We start from the raw sequence: 14,729 nt of genomic DNA on the forward strand, positions 1-14,729 counted from the left end.
GTGTTTCGCAGGGGTCGGTGTTGGGACCCCAACTCTTTACAATCTATATTAATGATTTGGAGAAAGGGACTAAGTGCAACGTATCGAAGTTTGCTGATGACACAAAGATGGGAGGGAGTGTAATGAGTGCGGAGGACATTGAAACCCTGCAGGGGGGCATAGATAGGCTGAGTGATTGGGCAGACATTTGGCAGATGAAATATAATACTGACAAGTGTGAGGTCTTGCACTTAGGCAGGAAAAATAATAGAGCAAGTTATTATCTAAATGTAGAGAAACTGGAAAATGATTCTGTGCAAAGGGATCTGGGGGTCCTGGTGCAGGAAACACAAACAGTTAGTATGCAAGTGCAGCAGGTGGTCAAGAAGGCCAATGGAATGCTGGCTTTTATTGCTAGGGGGATGGAGTATAAGAACAGGGAGGTCTTACTTCAGTTGTACCGGGTATTGGTGAAACCACACCTGGAGTACTGCGTGCAGTTCTGGTGTCCATATTTAAGAAAGGACATACTGGCTCTCGAGGTAGTGCAGAGAAGGTTCACTAGGTTAATTCCGGGGATGGGTGGGTTGATGTATGATGAGAGGTTGAGTAGATTGGGACTCTACTCATTGGAGTTCCAAAGAATGAGAGGCGATCTTATTGAAACATATAAGATTGTGAAGGGGCTTGATCGGGTGGATGCAGGGAGAATGTTCCCAATGATGGGTGAAACTAGGACTAGGAGGCATAATCTTAAAATAAGGGATGCCGTTCAAGGACTGAGATGAGGAGAAATTTCTTCACTCAGAGGGTAGTGGAGCTGTGGAATTTACTGCCCCAGAGAGCTGTGGAAGCTACTACACTCAATAAATTCAAAACGGAGATAGACATTTTCCTGGATAAAAATGGCATTAGGGGATACAGTGAGCGAGCAGGTAAGTGGACATGAGGCTAGGTTTAGATCAGCCATGTGATCTCCTGGACCAGTTTTCGATAGCCTGGATGGGTCGGAGAGGAATTTTCCAGATTTTTTCTCCTCAATTGGCAAATCGTTTTTTTTTCCCCGGGTGATCACATGGGTTTGGGGGGGATGAATAATAAAATAAAATGGGCGGCATGGTGCCCTGTTGGTTGGCACTGTTGCCTTTTGGGATTCGGTGAAAATTAGAGTTAAGATTGGATCAGCCATGATCTTGTTGAATGGCGGAGCAGGCTTGAGGGGCCGATTGGCCTACTCCTGCTCCTATCTCCTATGTTCTTCTGTTCTTATGTAAAGCATTTTAAAAATTCTAAAACTATGAAATACACTGTTTATAAAGAAATACATATTATTTTTGTTATCAATACACCTCATAAGTTACTTAATTCTGCATTGGCTATTTCTATTCTTTTGAATGAATTGAATCAACTTTATTTCTTACATCCTTTGCATACATGAGGAGTAAAAATCTTTATGCTATGTCTCTGCCTAAATATGCAATGTGCTATCATAGAATTTTATAATAATTTATAATAAATAGAACAGTCAATGTAACATAGAATACACTCAGATCAGCGTGAGCTCATCAGTCTGTTGGCCTGGTGGAAGAAGCTGTCCCGGAGTCTGTTGGTCCAGGCTTTTATGTTGCGGTACCGTTTCCCGGAGGGTGACAGCTGGAGTAGATTGTGGTTGGGAAGACTCGGATCCCTGATGATCCTTTGGGCCCTTTTTACACACCTGTCTTTGTAAAAGTCCTGTCGTGGCCTGAAATGTCTCCTGTCTGTTCACCTCCATAGATGCTGCCTGACCTGCTGAGTTCCTCCAGCATGTTGTATTTCCAGCACCGGCAGAATCTCGCTATAAATGACAAAATAAATAAACAGTGGAAAATAGAGGGAATAATGAGGTAGTGTTCCTGGGTTCACAGAGAGTTCAGAAATCTCATGACAGAAGGGAGAAGATAGTCCTGAATAATGCATTATAATACATAGTTTGGTGACCCAAGCACAGTATATTTAAAGGGAGGGTGGGGGCCAGGGCTCTGATGAGTGGAAAGATAATGTGGTAATCATCACCTGCTGTTTATGGTCTGCAGTTTTACTGACAGAAGCATGGATAAGTGCTTCAGTGCAGACTGCCTGAAGCAGGAATGGCAGTGGATTAGTCCTGGAGGAGCAAGTATCGGTGGCACTATGAGATTATAAGTTTATCACGGTATCAAGTGAGATTTCACTTGTTTACATGGAAGTCAAAAGCCTTTGGTGTTACTTATAGAATTTCGAATTTTCTGATAGTTTGCTTTATTATGAAATGTTCCAGCATGGCTTCAGCCTTCATACCACTGTGATCACTTCACTAAGTCATTGAGTGAAGCGTCAGGAGAGATTTGGGTTACTAAGGCGTCAAATAGGTATCCACTTTATTGGACTAAAGGGTTTCATAGACTTATAGGACACACTGCAATTGAACTTCCGTAAAATGTTTGGAAATGGACTTTCTTCGTTTCAAATGAGTCAACAAATAAACGCTTCAGACTGGAGTTAATTTTACCTGTGGAATGAAGACCTCCTCTCCTATTAAAAGGCGGGATCGCTGACTGTCAATCAAGGCAGGTTGCCGTGCAACAGTGGAAGCAAGCAGAGAGGCAACCAATTGGAATAAGGTTTAGTGCACGGCGCGCCAATGAGATGAAGGGCTGGTCGGCAAGATGGGCGGGCCCAGGGCTGCAAGCCTTGTCAATCACTCGCTGGTCAGGTTTGGGGAGGCGGAGGTCGATTGGACAGGTGAGATCGCGGATCGCTCACCTGCCGCACTGCTTTCGGTGCTCCGAACAGGGACGGGCGCACTGTCTCGAGTAGCTCCGGATAGTTTTCAAAAACAACCATCCCGAGATCGTGGAGGATTAGAATTTAACGTCGTGAAATCAGCTTATCTTTGGAAAAGGCAAGATGTTTAAAAAGAAATCTAAAAACATAACAACGCCCACCAAGTAAGTGATTCACTATTTGCACAAATGCATTTTAGTTATTGCTATATTCAGCGCATACCATATTTTATATACTGTTGTAGTTTATAAATTTTCAAAAGTTTTCAATAATGTTTTTTAGTTCTACGTCTGTTTTCCTTTAAGACCGACCCCTGCGGACCAGTAAGCAGATGTTGGATGTAAAAGTCTCGAATTAGTATAATATCCCACTTATCGATCGTTCACTGTTGCTACCCTGTTTTAATGCTGGTTATTGATCAGACTACTGAACTAATGAATTCTAATCTGAGGTTCCAAATTTCTCAGTATTCCTAAAACCGTCTTCAATAGGATTAATTAATGCTTCCGCTAATATTCATTCTTGTTTCAAATTGCATATATCACGTTTGTTCTGCATGGAAGTTGCCTGATTGAATGTGGGTTTCATGCATCCTTTAAACTCCAAAGGGTGTGGCCACGTTGAAAACTTTTTTAATTAAGCCTAATTTATGGGTGCATTCAAGGCTGTGTGTCTCAGATTTTTAAAAAAACTCCGACTGAACTGTAATTACCCTTAGCCCCGAGTTAATTGTTATCCGTCAATCCCCGCACTTGAAGGAGGCCACAGAAACTCTGTTGCTCCGCTGTCCAGTTACTGTACGTGGATTTCATATCCAAGTACACGCGTGGATTGACCCAGGATTGCCTAGTGACTAGTATCGTGTTTTTCCAGGTAGCTAGATTCGCCTGAGCTGTCAAAATCCTAAAACTTCGTAGTGGGTGGGGTTCACTGTTCGAAGCTGCACCACACCAAACGATTAACTAAATAAACGTGGTATGGAAATTTGATTTCTTGAATTAAACTCCACCTTCGGAGCTCGCTCTCTGCTGCCAGATGAGTAATTGGATTTAATGTCACACTCACTGAATCTCATTCCAATGAAACCAATGAGACCGGTGTGTTTACAACCAAATATAAATTCCGATAGGAATGATTTTTGACCCCACCTACTACAGGTGTGACCTGGATTTGAGAACCACCATCACCATTGCTATGTTGTTGGTCAGAATACATTGCATTCAGAGTCCATAAACCAGGAAGTTTGACCCTTTAAAAAATATATATATATATTCCATGGGCAAACAGTTAAAGTGCACTTGTCAGATGAGTTCCTCCTTGAGATAAGGAGCTGGTCTAGTTTGTGCTTTTGGGAAAAGAGGCAGGAACAATATACATTGGTAATTTAAAACAAAATGTGTTACCTGCGTTCCACGTCTGTCGGTAAACACAGGGGATCCTGCAGATGCTGGAAGTCCAGGGGAATACGCACAAAGTGCTCCAGGAACCTAGCAGGTCAGGCAGCATCTATAGAGAGAAATAAAGAGCTGGTTTCAGGCCAAGACCCTTCATCAGGACTGGGAAAGAAATTGGGGAGGGGGTGATTGGAAGGAATACCAGATGGAAGGTGATAGGTAAAGCCAGGTGACCCCCACCCAACCTTCTTATTCTGGTTTCTTCCACCTTCCTTTCAAGTCCTGATGAAGGGTCACTGCCCAAAACGAACACTCTTAATTCCTCTCCATAGGTGGTTTCTGACCTGAGTTCCTCCAGTATTTTGTGTATGCTGCATGTCTGTTTTTATCAGAAAGGTATATAGTTAATGCCTGGGTGGATCCTTTCAATGAATAAGTTCTTTGTTGCTCTTCCAGTTCCAGCTTCTTTGTTAATCTGTAAATGTAATTGTTTCTATCTTTGGCAGTTATGCCTTCAACTGCTAAGATCCCAAGCTCCAGAAATCCCCCCCCCCCCCCCACCGCCCTAATAAGTTCTTTATTTGTGAAACTTTGGAGAAGGGCCTTCAGTTGTTTTGATGCACCTCAGTTGTTAATTGGGAATGATATGATGAATTCTCTCTAAATGCCATAAACACTGACTACTTCCAGCATTCTTTGTTTTTATTTTCATTATTAATGGAAATTGTGTTGCTCTAACTGGGAGAACCCATTTCTGTATTGTTGAAAGCAAAAATATTTGTTGACTTATGATCTAACCTACTTTTATGTGGTGCGTAGTTCCAGGTATATCCCATAGAACAGCACAACAATTGCACATATGGAAGATTTTGCCCCCTTCCGCATGAGGTCAGAGCAGCTCAATAACATGCTAAGTTAGTTTCTTAGGAAGTCTATTGAAAGGCCGTGATAGAGTGGACGTTGGGAGGATGTTTCCTATAGTGAGGGACCAGAGGGCACAGCCACAGAATAGAAGGACACCCCTTTAGAACAGATTTTAGAAGGAAATTTCATTAGCCAGAGGGTGGTGAATTTGTGGAATTCATTGCCACAGACGGCTGTGGAGGCCAAGTCATTGGATATATTTAAAGCGGATGTTGACAGGTTATTGATTAGTAAGGGTGTCGAAGGTTACGGGGAGAAGGCAGGAGAATGAGGTTGAGAGGGAAAATAAATCGGCCATGAAGGGACAGTGGAGTCAATGGACCAAGTGAACTAATTTTGCTCCAGTGTCTTATAGTCTCCTGGTCTTATGGAAGTCTATAAATGCTGAAAGCTACTTGAACTTAAGCACCTTGAGACAAGTTGCTATGTTGAGTGTGTTAAATAAATGCAAACTGTTATCAATAGTGAAAGATAGAGCAATACACATTAGACTTTAGAAGATAAACTATTTTGAGATTATACTGAATTTTCTTGAGAACATTACACGACTAATAGGCAAAAATGAATCTTAGCCATTCAGATTTCAGGATGGATTTGACAATTTATTATATCATTGTCTGATTCATTAACCATGAGAGGAATGACAAAATATGACAAAAGGATGAAGCACATTGATGATTTGCAGTCTGGATACCACTCACCAGCACAATTTTTCCTTGCCATCTTTAAAAAGGACTTGGAGGGATAGAATATTGCCTACAGGGTCCAGGTTTGGGAAAGGCACTAAGCTTGGACAAAAGCCAAACACATTGCCATTTGTGCCATGATTCCAATTTATTTAAGCCTATCACCCCTGCTGGGGCAGCAGCTCACTGGGTCAGTTGTGCCCAGGTGTAGCCCATGGTGTGTTTTTCCTCTCCCAGGGATGAGGTCTTTGAGCTTCTGTTGGTGTTTTTGTAATGCTGGGTTTTCAGGGGATGGGGTTGCTGGCCTCATGCCCGGGTCTCCTCCTTTTATAGCCAGGCTTAGGACCGTCCATGATGGAGGTCCATGATTCTAAAGGACCTAGAAAATCTGAAGGCTGTGATACAGATGGAATTCACAACAGTTCAGTGTTAATCAAGTTCACATAAAACATTAGAATATCGTGCACATACATCAGGGTAAGAAGCTTGGAGTAAAGGAGCAAAAAGAGATCAATTTTTGGTGGATGGGTCATCAAAATTATTGATTTAGTTATTAAGAGAAGCTAGTAATTCTAAACTGTACAATATGTATAAACGCAGAATCAGTCAATTGGTAGCACGGTAACCTTTTCAATTATTCAAAAATGTCATGTCATGGACCAATGGGACTGGACAAATTCTGTTGCACTTACAGAATTTTTAATGGTGTTTTGAGGATTAAATTCTGTTTTGACTTGGCAAGTCCATCAAAGTGGAAAGTGTATATGGAATACAAAGGCTGTAAACATTGAATGTGGAGGAATGTTACCAGGTGTCTCCAGCTTTGTAAAACATCGCAGGTTAGACAGCATTCTCATTGTATGCATCAGCTACTGAAACTGGTGCCAAACCATATAACCATATAACAATCACAGCACGGAAACAGGCCATCTCGGCCCTCCGAGTCCGTGCCGAACTCTTAATCTCAGGTTAACTCTTAACCTTTCTCCTAAAATCAAAACCCAGCTTAACAAACTAATGCCACCATGCAAATTTCTGACTTCATCTTTCTACATCTGTTATATTATGAAATACTGCAGCAAACCATACTGATAATTTGAAAGGCAATGTGCAACATACAGTATATGGAATGTAATTTGTGATTGCTCTGGGCTTTCATATTAACACACAGGCAAAATGTTCTAAAGAAATTATAAAGAAAATCAATATTACATAAATATTTAACAGTATGGTAATAAGTTGTAAGCTAATTACTTTTAGCATTTGAATTATTTAGTACTATCATTAACTTTAATCCCCAATGGCCAGATTTCATTGTTCAGACTTTTCTGATTTTGATTGATGGCCCAGTTAATGGAATCTTTAGTGGCTTTGCCCAGAACTTGATGGGCAAATTATTTTACCATTCCAATTTATAATGATACATTTAATCTAGTGGAAAATGCAAAAATTATCAAATGCAGTTCTTAAGCTCGTTAAAGTAAAGTAAACTTTCCTTTATAATTGTATCTTGCAAAGCTTTTCTACAACCATTTTGCAGACAATCAGGTACACTCAGTGGCCAATTTTTTTAGGTATAGGAGTGGAATCCGGTGTGGCCTTCTGCTGTTGTAGCCCATCTACTTCAAGGTTTGATGTGTTCTGCATTCAGAGATACTTCTCTGCACTTCTGCATCCCCCTGTTGCAGCATGTGGTTATTTGAGCCACTGTCAGTTAGAACCAGTCTGGCCATTCTCTTTCGACCTTTCTGATTAACTTGACACTTTCGCCCACAGAATTGCCACTCACTGAATGTTTTTGTTGTTCTTCACATCATTCTCTGTAAACTCCAGAGCAGGGGTTCCCAACCTGGAGTCCGCAGGCCCCTCGCTTAATGGTATTGGTCAATGGCATGAAAAACGGTTGGGAACCCCTCATCTAGAGACTGTTGTGCAGGACAATCCCAGAGCAGCAGTTTCCAAGAAGCTCAAACCACCCTGTCTGACACCAACGATCATTCCACAGTCAAAATCACTTGGATCACATTTCTGCCCCATTCTGATGTTTGGCCTGAACATTAACTGAACCTCTTGACCATGCTTTTATGCATTGAGTTGCTGCCACATGATCAGCTGATTAGATATTTGCATTAATGAGCAGGGGTACAGGTGTCCCTAATAGAGTGGCCACCGAGTGTATGTTTGAATGCTGTAATTTAACAAATGTAATAATTCATCCCTGCTCTGGATGGGAATAGTATGTCTGACGAATCTTGTATTGGCAAGGATGAATTTCTAAGTAAAAGTGTCTCATCTTTGATCTGGCTTCTCCAAATTCTATTTTATGTTTATTGGAGAGGAAGTGATTAATGAAATACAGGTTGTAGTTTTCTGCCCCTTGCAGAGATTTGAATGATCTAGGTGCGCAGCAAGACTGCTGATCTTGTCATAAGTGCTGATTTCTGGATAAGCAATCAAACTAAAGCCTCATCAACTCTTTAAAGGAGCTGAGAAAGATCCTAGGCAACTATTTTGAAGGATTAAATAGGAAGCATTCCTAGAATTATACCTTAACCAACCTCACTAAAATGATAAGATGGTTGTTATTGCTATATTTAGAATTTGGTGTATACAAATTTCTTGTCTTTCATTACTAGCTACACTTCAATTATTATCCTATTGTATATCTGACTGCTTCAGGCAGACATGTAAAGCACTATATAAGCAAATGTTCTTCCTGTTTTTACTCTGTTTATATATTCACACAGTGGTCGCAATACATTACCTTTAAGCTAAAGGAAAATCTGAGAATTTATAAAAATGCAGAAGCTAATAAAGAGACAGAAAATTCTGGGAAAGTGCAACAGGTTAAGCAGCAAATCTGGAAAGAAAAAAGCAGAAGCTACTGTTTCTGGTCAAAGATCATTCATCAGAACTAAGGCATCTTCCACATGAAAAAATATCTCTGTTTCTCTTTCCACTTTCTGAGTTTTCCCAGCATTTCTGTTTTTTATAATCTCTCAGCCGATATGAATCCTTAATCCTATGTAACGGCACTGGAGGGAGACACTATGACATCTCCTCCAGGTCATTTTGAGTCTCTCCAGAAACTGGCACTTCCTGGTGTGAGTTATGCTTGTGTTGATGAAGAACCTGCACAAGGAAATTTACTGTACTTGAATATCAAGTAACTCAGTTAGCAATTTTAGACCATATTCCTGCCCCATTCAGCCATGGAAATTTATAGTTCAGTAGAGGCTCACCTACTACCCACACCATGTGCAAGAAGAGATAGCGAGGCTTTTCCCACATTCCTGCCCTTAATGGCTAACTTTGCAGATCCTAGTCTTCCTTGTTCATCTTGGTACTCTTTATATGTTGTGAACAGTTCCGCCTCCGCCAATCTTTCAGCCAGCGAGTTCCAGATGCTACAGTTCTTTGAAAGGACATTTTCCCTCTACTGATTAGTCGTCATCATAGCATAATGGTTAGAGTAACACTTTACAGTGCCAACTGTAAGATCAGAGTTCAATTCCCACTACTGTCTGTAAGGAGTTTAAATGTTCTCCTTGTGACCGTGTGGGTTTCATCCAAGTCCTTTGTTTTGTTTCCCAGATTCCAAAGACGTCCAAGATAGGTTAGTGAGTTGTGGGCATGCTATGCTGGCGCGGGAAGCATGGCGACACTTGCGAGTGGCCCCCAGCACATCCATGACACAGAAGGATGCATTTCAATGTATCCGTGACAACTAACGCTCATCTTTACCTTTCAGTGTCTTAAGTCTAAAGATCCCTCTTATTTGATGCCTCGGCTAAGTCCTTGTAGACGTCCTATACTTAAATATTCTTTGCTTGAATTTCACCTCAGCTATTTTTCTCTCAAAGACATCAACTGTTCAATTACTCCTCAACACTAAACTTCTCCAACCTCGTGTAACGTCTTTCTGATCGATTTCTGCAGTGCTGCCGCCTCTTTCCAACACAGGACTCCAGCTGTGGCCACATTTATAAAGTGGTCATGCGGGATTTTGACCCGAAACATCAACATTTCCTTTCCTTCCACAGGTTTCCGGTGACCTGCTGAGTTCCTCTATCAGATATTCCAGCATCTGTAATCTCTTGTTTTCCTCTAGCTGTGGCCCAACTCTTTTATTATACCTTTTCAGCATGTTAGTTTCCTGTCTGCTTTGAACTTACACCTAGTAGTATCAGTGAACCTTACATTTTCCTTACAGTTTTTATCTAATTGCTGTTTCTGTTATGATAAGCTATGCTATAATGTTATAACAGTGTTAATACTTATAGGATCTAATTTCATTTGTCAAAGCTTGCACCAGCCTATCAGATTCTCTGAAGATTGCCTGTATCATCAGTAAAATACTGAAGGCTTTTGTGCATTGTGGGATCTTATAAATTTAGCAGCAGCAACTATCTTTTTGATAACATGATGGGGAATAAAAGCTATTTCTCTTGAGTTTATTTTAATTTTCTTTATTATGGTTCCTTTTGATTTTAAAATGGTCAGACTTGGTTTTCAAGTTCTCCGATATTTTCTGAAAACCCTTTCCAAAAAAAACGTTTCCAAACGTTGAAACACCTTGCTGTTCTAGAACCATCTAAGTGTTCAGCAGTTCAGACTGTTTGCAAATCATGGATTTTCACTGCTCCGTCACCAGTGCCCATGCCCTAACTGACTATCACAAATACCAGAACATCAAAGGTTTCCAAGGTACATTTAATGTCAGAGAAATGTATACAATTTACATCCACGATAAATGCTTTTTCTTTGCAACCATCCACAAAAAAACAGAGGAGGGCCCCCAAAGAATGAACGACAGTTAAATGTTAGAACCCCACAGTCCCCCGAGCTCGCCTCCCTCCCACGTGTAAGCAGCAGCAAGCAACAATCCCCCACTCCCCCCACCGGCAAAAAAAAGCATCCGCACCCACCACCGAGCATTCAAGTGGGCAGCAAAGACATAGACTTGCAGTATCCCAAAGACTACTCATTCACCCGGTATTCAATAAACCACAGGCTCTCTCTCTCTCCCTAATAAGGGAGAAAGAGGTGTCCCCGTTTCACAGCGGAGGGGAGGCATAACAAAAAACTCACTGATTTACAATGTTAAAAATCAGTTGTGTTGCTTTTTCCAAGCTCTGCACCCAAAGATCTCGGGTCTCTGGGCACGCAGCCAGAGATCTTCCATCTCCCACGACACACTGATTTCCTGCCAAGTCACTGACCTTCGGTCTGCCCATCTCCAGAACCATGAGATCCCGGAGCTCCGAAGATGAGCTCATCTCTCAGGCCGCATCCTTGACATATCAAATAACGGCCAGTTGTGGAATCCCAAGAGTGGGTCCCGTTCCCGCAAAGAACCATAGTCAGTGTGTAACTCCAGGTCAGGGTCTTCAAAAGAACCCCGAAGTTGCAAGAAGTCGCTGTTAGGTGCCATTGTCTCCTCCTGAGCTCTTCCTCCAAATGCTATAAGTCCAAGGCCCCACACACACACACACACACACACACACACACACACACACACACACACACACACACACACACACACACACACACACACACACACACACACACACACACACACACACACACACTCACACACACACACACATCTATAGAAAAGAGTAAACGGTCTACATTTTGGTCCCGATGAAGGGCCTTAGCCTATGACATCTGCTGTGCATGCCTGGCCTGCTGGGTTCCTGCAGCTTGGTGTGTGTGTGTGTGTGTGTGTGTGTGTGTTGTCTCACATACAGGAATTCCCTTCCAGAACCTCTCAATGTCTTTCCTCCTTTGAGACACTTGTTAGATTAAGCCTGGTGTTTTAATATCTCCCAATGTGACTTCAAACATGTCACAACATACTAAAAAAGACTAATTTTCTCCTTCACTTTCTTCCTGGCAATTCAGTGGGGTCACAGTTCCTGCACTAGCCCTAGCATTGGTGCAAGGATCCAAGAACTAATTCCGATATGGAAATGCAAGAGAAACTAAACATGAAGGAACCTCAGTGGCTGCTCCCCACAGGGCAGTAGACCATTGGTGCCCAGTTATGGTTTGCTTGAGATTTTCCACTTTGGTCACACAAGCACAAAATCTCTAAACCAGATTAAATTTACCAGCTAAGTCTGAGACTTCAGTTGTCTTTTAATTGAGAAGCACCCACACCACACCCAAAACCAGAAAGTTTAGCAGCGTGAGAAATAAACTGTTGTATCTCTGTGCGTCATGCAGCATCTGTAGCGAAGGGAATTGTTGACATATTGGGTCATAACCCTGCATCAGAACACCTAACCTCTGCCCAAATAGTTGCCAGTTTCTTCTCCTTCACATATACTCTTTGACCTGCTGAGTTCTTCCAGCAGTTTGTATTTTTTCTTGCTCAAGATTCCAGCATCCTGAATCTCGCATCTCCAAGCTCTGCAAAGGCTGCCCGAATGAGTTCAGAACTCGAGGACTGATGATCTGTAAACCAAGATTCTGCAGAAGCTGGAAATCTTCAGCAATATGCACAGATTGCAGGAGGAACTCAGCGAGTCAGACAGCATCTGTGAGGGGAATAAGCTGATGATGTTTTGAGTTGAGACCCTTCATCAGGACTGGAAAGGGAGGAGACATAAATGAGAATAAGAAGGTGGGGCTAGGGAAAGGAGTACAAGCTGGCAGGTGATACATGAGACCAGGTGAGGAGGAATGTGCTCTCCTTCTCCCTTCTTCTCTCCTTTTCTATTGCCCATTCTGGTTACCCTCTCACCTCTTTTTGTCTCCTCACCTACTTATCAACTCCCTTTGGTTCCTCTCCTCCTTCTCTTCCTTCCATGGTTCACTGTCCTTTCCTATCAGATTCTTCCTTCTTCAGCCCCTTTACCTCTTCCACCTATCAGCTTCCAGCTTCTTAGGTCATCCCACCATCACCTGGTCTCATCTATTACCTGCCATCTTGTACTCCTCCCCCACTTCCCATCTTCTTATCCTGGCTTCTGCCTCCTTCCTTTCTAGTCCTGATGAAAGGTCTCGGGCTGAGATATCAACTGTTCATTCCCCTCCATAGATACTGCTTGATCTGGTGAGTTCCTCCAGCACTTTGTGTGTTATTCAATTACCTGTGCATCTATATAGCTGTCAATATATCCATCTATCTGGCTTATTCTCCCTTCCTTTCCATTTCTGATTAACGATCTCAGCCCAGAACATTGACTAATCATTGGTAACTTCTCTTGGCCCACCCCGTTTGGTGGTGCAATAATATCAGCGCCGGACTCCAGAGCAAAGGTTCCTGAGTTCAACTCCAAGTAGGATTGAGCGTCGAGCTAGCAACTCGGCCTCGTTAAAAACAAGAATAGCTTGCTACAGAAACACCGTCATGACAGTGCCCCGATCACTTCACTGCCGAGTTAAGGGCTATTTTTCTTCTTTCTCTTGGCCCATCATTGAAATGTTCCCAAAACCAATGCTCTCATTTTCATGGACTCTTCATCTCATGTCCTCGATACTTAGGGCTTATTTATTTAATTATTTATTCTTTTTCTTTCTTTTTGAACTTGTACAGTTTGTTGCCCTCTGAATGCTGGCTGAACTCAAGTTTTTCATTGATTCTGTAATGGTTATTATTCGATAGATTTATTGACCGTGCCCACAAGAAAATGAATCTCAGGGTTGTATATGGTGATATATATTTACTTTATTTTGAACTTTATTCCCTTCCACAGATGCCGCTCGAATTGGTGATGTGTGGAGCGGCTCTGTCACAGGCATGTGCATCTCATTTGTGAAACCATGGAGCTCAAATCAAATTTCTGGCAGCCTCTTTTGCATGAGAAGCGGGCAGATAGTCACTCTGCTGCACCTGCCACACCTGCTGGCTGCTGCTGAGCTGTCAGTGCTGCTTTTATCATAGAATAACTCTTTACACTTACACCCATTGCTCCGATTCTCTGGATGCCTCGAGAGCAGATCCAGTATTGCAGTCAGTCCTAAAGCTTACAGTACAGGTGGGGAAAAAGAAATAAAAGCAATTTAGAACTGTGCCATGTTGCACTTTGAGTTTCATCTAAATAATAGTGCAATAGTGCAATTAATTGTTTTAATGCAATTTACCAATTTTTTTTAAAGTCCATCAGCTGTTGCTGGAGTATTTGACTTTAGCCTTGCTCCTGCAGCAAACATAATTCCACCGATCTATAGTTTCAGACGGATTTTATAATTCTGGCCTTTTAAAAAGGGAGGAGCCGCGTTGATAACCATGCAAGGAATGCTCGGGGTGTGTCTTGCACAGCACATTAAAGCTGGATGTTGAAACCAGTCTAACTCGAGTTAATGGCTTAAAATCTTTGAGAACGGGAATTGCAAGTATGTCGGTTAGTAATGGGGGGGGGGGGTGGAATGCCATTGATTAGCTTGACTAATTGGGTAAATAGAAACACCTGTTGGAGGGAGCTGGTGAAAGTTGACTGCCAACCTTCCATTGTGATAGGGAGAAGATCACAACAAATCGCTGAACACGAAGCGACCTCCCACAGCTCTTGTCAGATTGTAAGTTGTGCAAGCTGGCCATTGCGCTTCCTGCGTCACAGTACTGCACACAAAGAAGAGGAAAGTGACTGCTTGCATAGAGCGTTGGGTTGATGTGAAATGCTGTCGCTCAGTCGTTCAGGGTACCGGGGGAGCAGGGTAAACACAGCAACAACCACTCGTAGTATCTGTGGACATCATCTACACTGACGTTCCTGCAAGGATCAAGTTCTGCCCGTAGACCACGCTCCTCATTTAGGCTCTGCCTTCTCAGTGTTCACCTGTGCCAGGACCACAAGGAGGCACAATAGGCAGTGGGCAGTGCCCTTACCCCCTGCTGGGCTTCACTGGTGTGATTTCTCATCAGAGGCATCTAGCACCTCAGCAGATCAAGGGGCAGATCTAACAATGCATAAAATAACATGACTTGCGT

The 14,729-nt window shown here is 42.3% G+C and overlaps 1 protein-coding gene across 1 annotated transcript in view; it reads left to right on the forward strand.

Annotated features, from left to right (window-relative positions):
* The first annotated feature begins 2,719 nt into the window (after positions 1-2,719).
* Positions 2,720-14,729, forward strand: part of ppl (periplakin) — a 79,748-nt gene continuing 67,738 nt past the window's right edge. The window contains exon 1 of the mRNA XM_059979214.1: positions 2,720-2,948. Within this exon, the coding sequence (XP_059835197.1) occupies positions 2,908-2,948 (41 nt within the window). The 5' untranslated portion in view covers positions 2,720-2,907. The remainder of the gene's footprint in view (positions 2,949-14,729) is intronic.

Source organism: Hypanus sabinus, chromosome 9 (genome assembly GCF_030144855.1).
Source record: "Hypanus sabinus isolate sHypSab1 chromosome 9, sHypSab1.hap1, whole genome shotgun sequence".
In the NCBI taxonomy this organism is placed as follows: domain Eukaryota; kingdom Metazoa; phylum Chordata; class Chondrichthyes; order Myliobatiformes; family Dasyatidae; genus Hypanus; species Hypanus sabinus.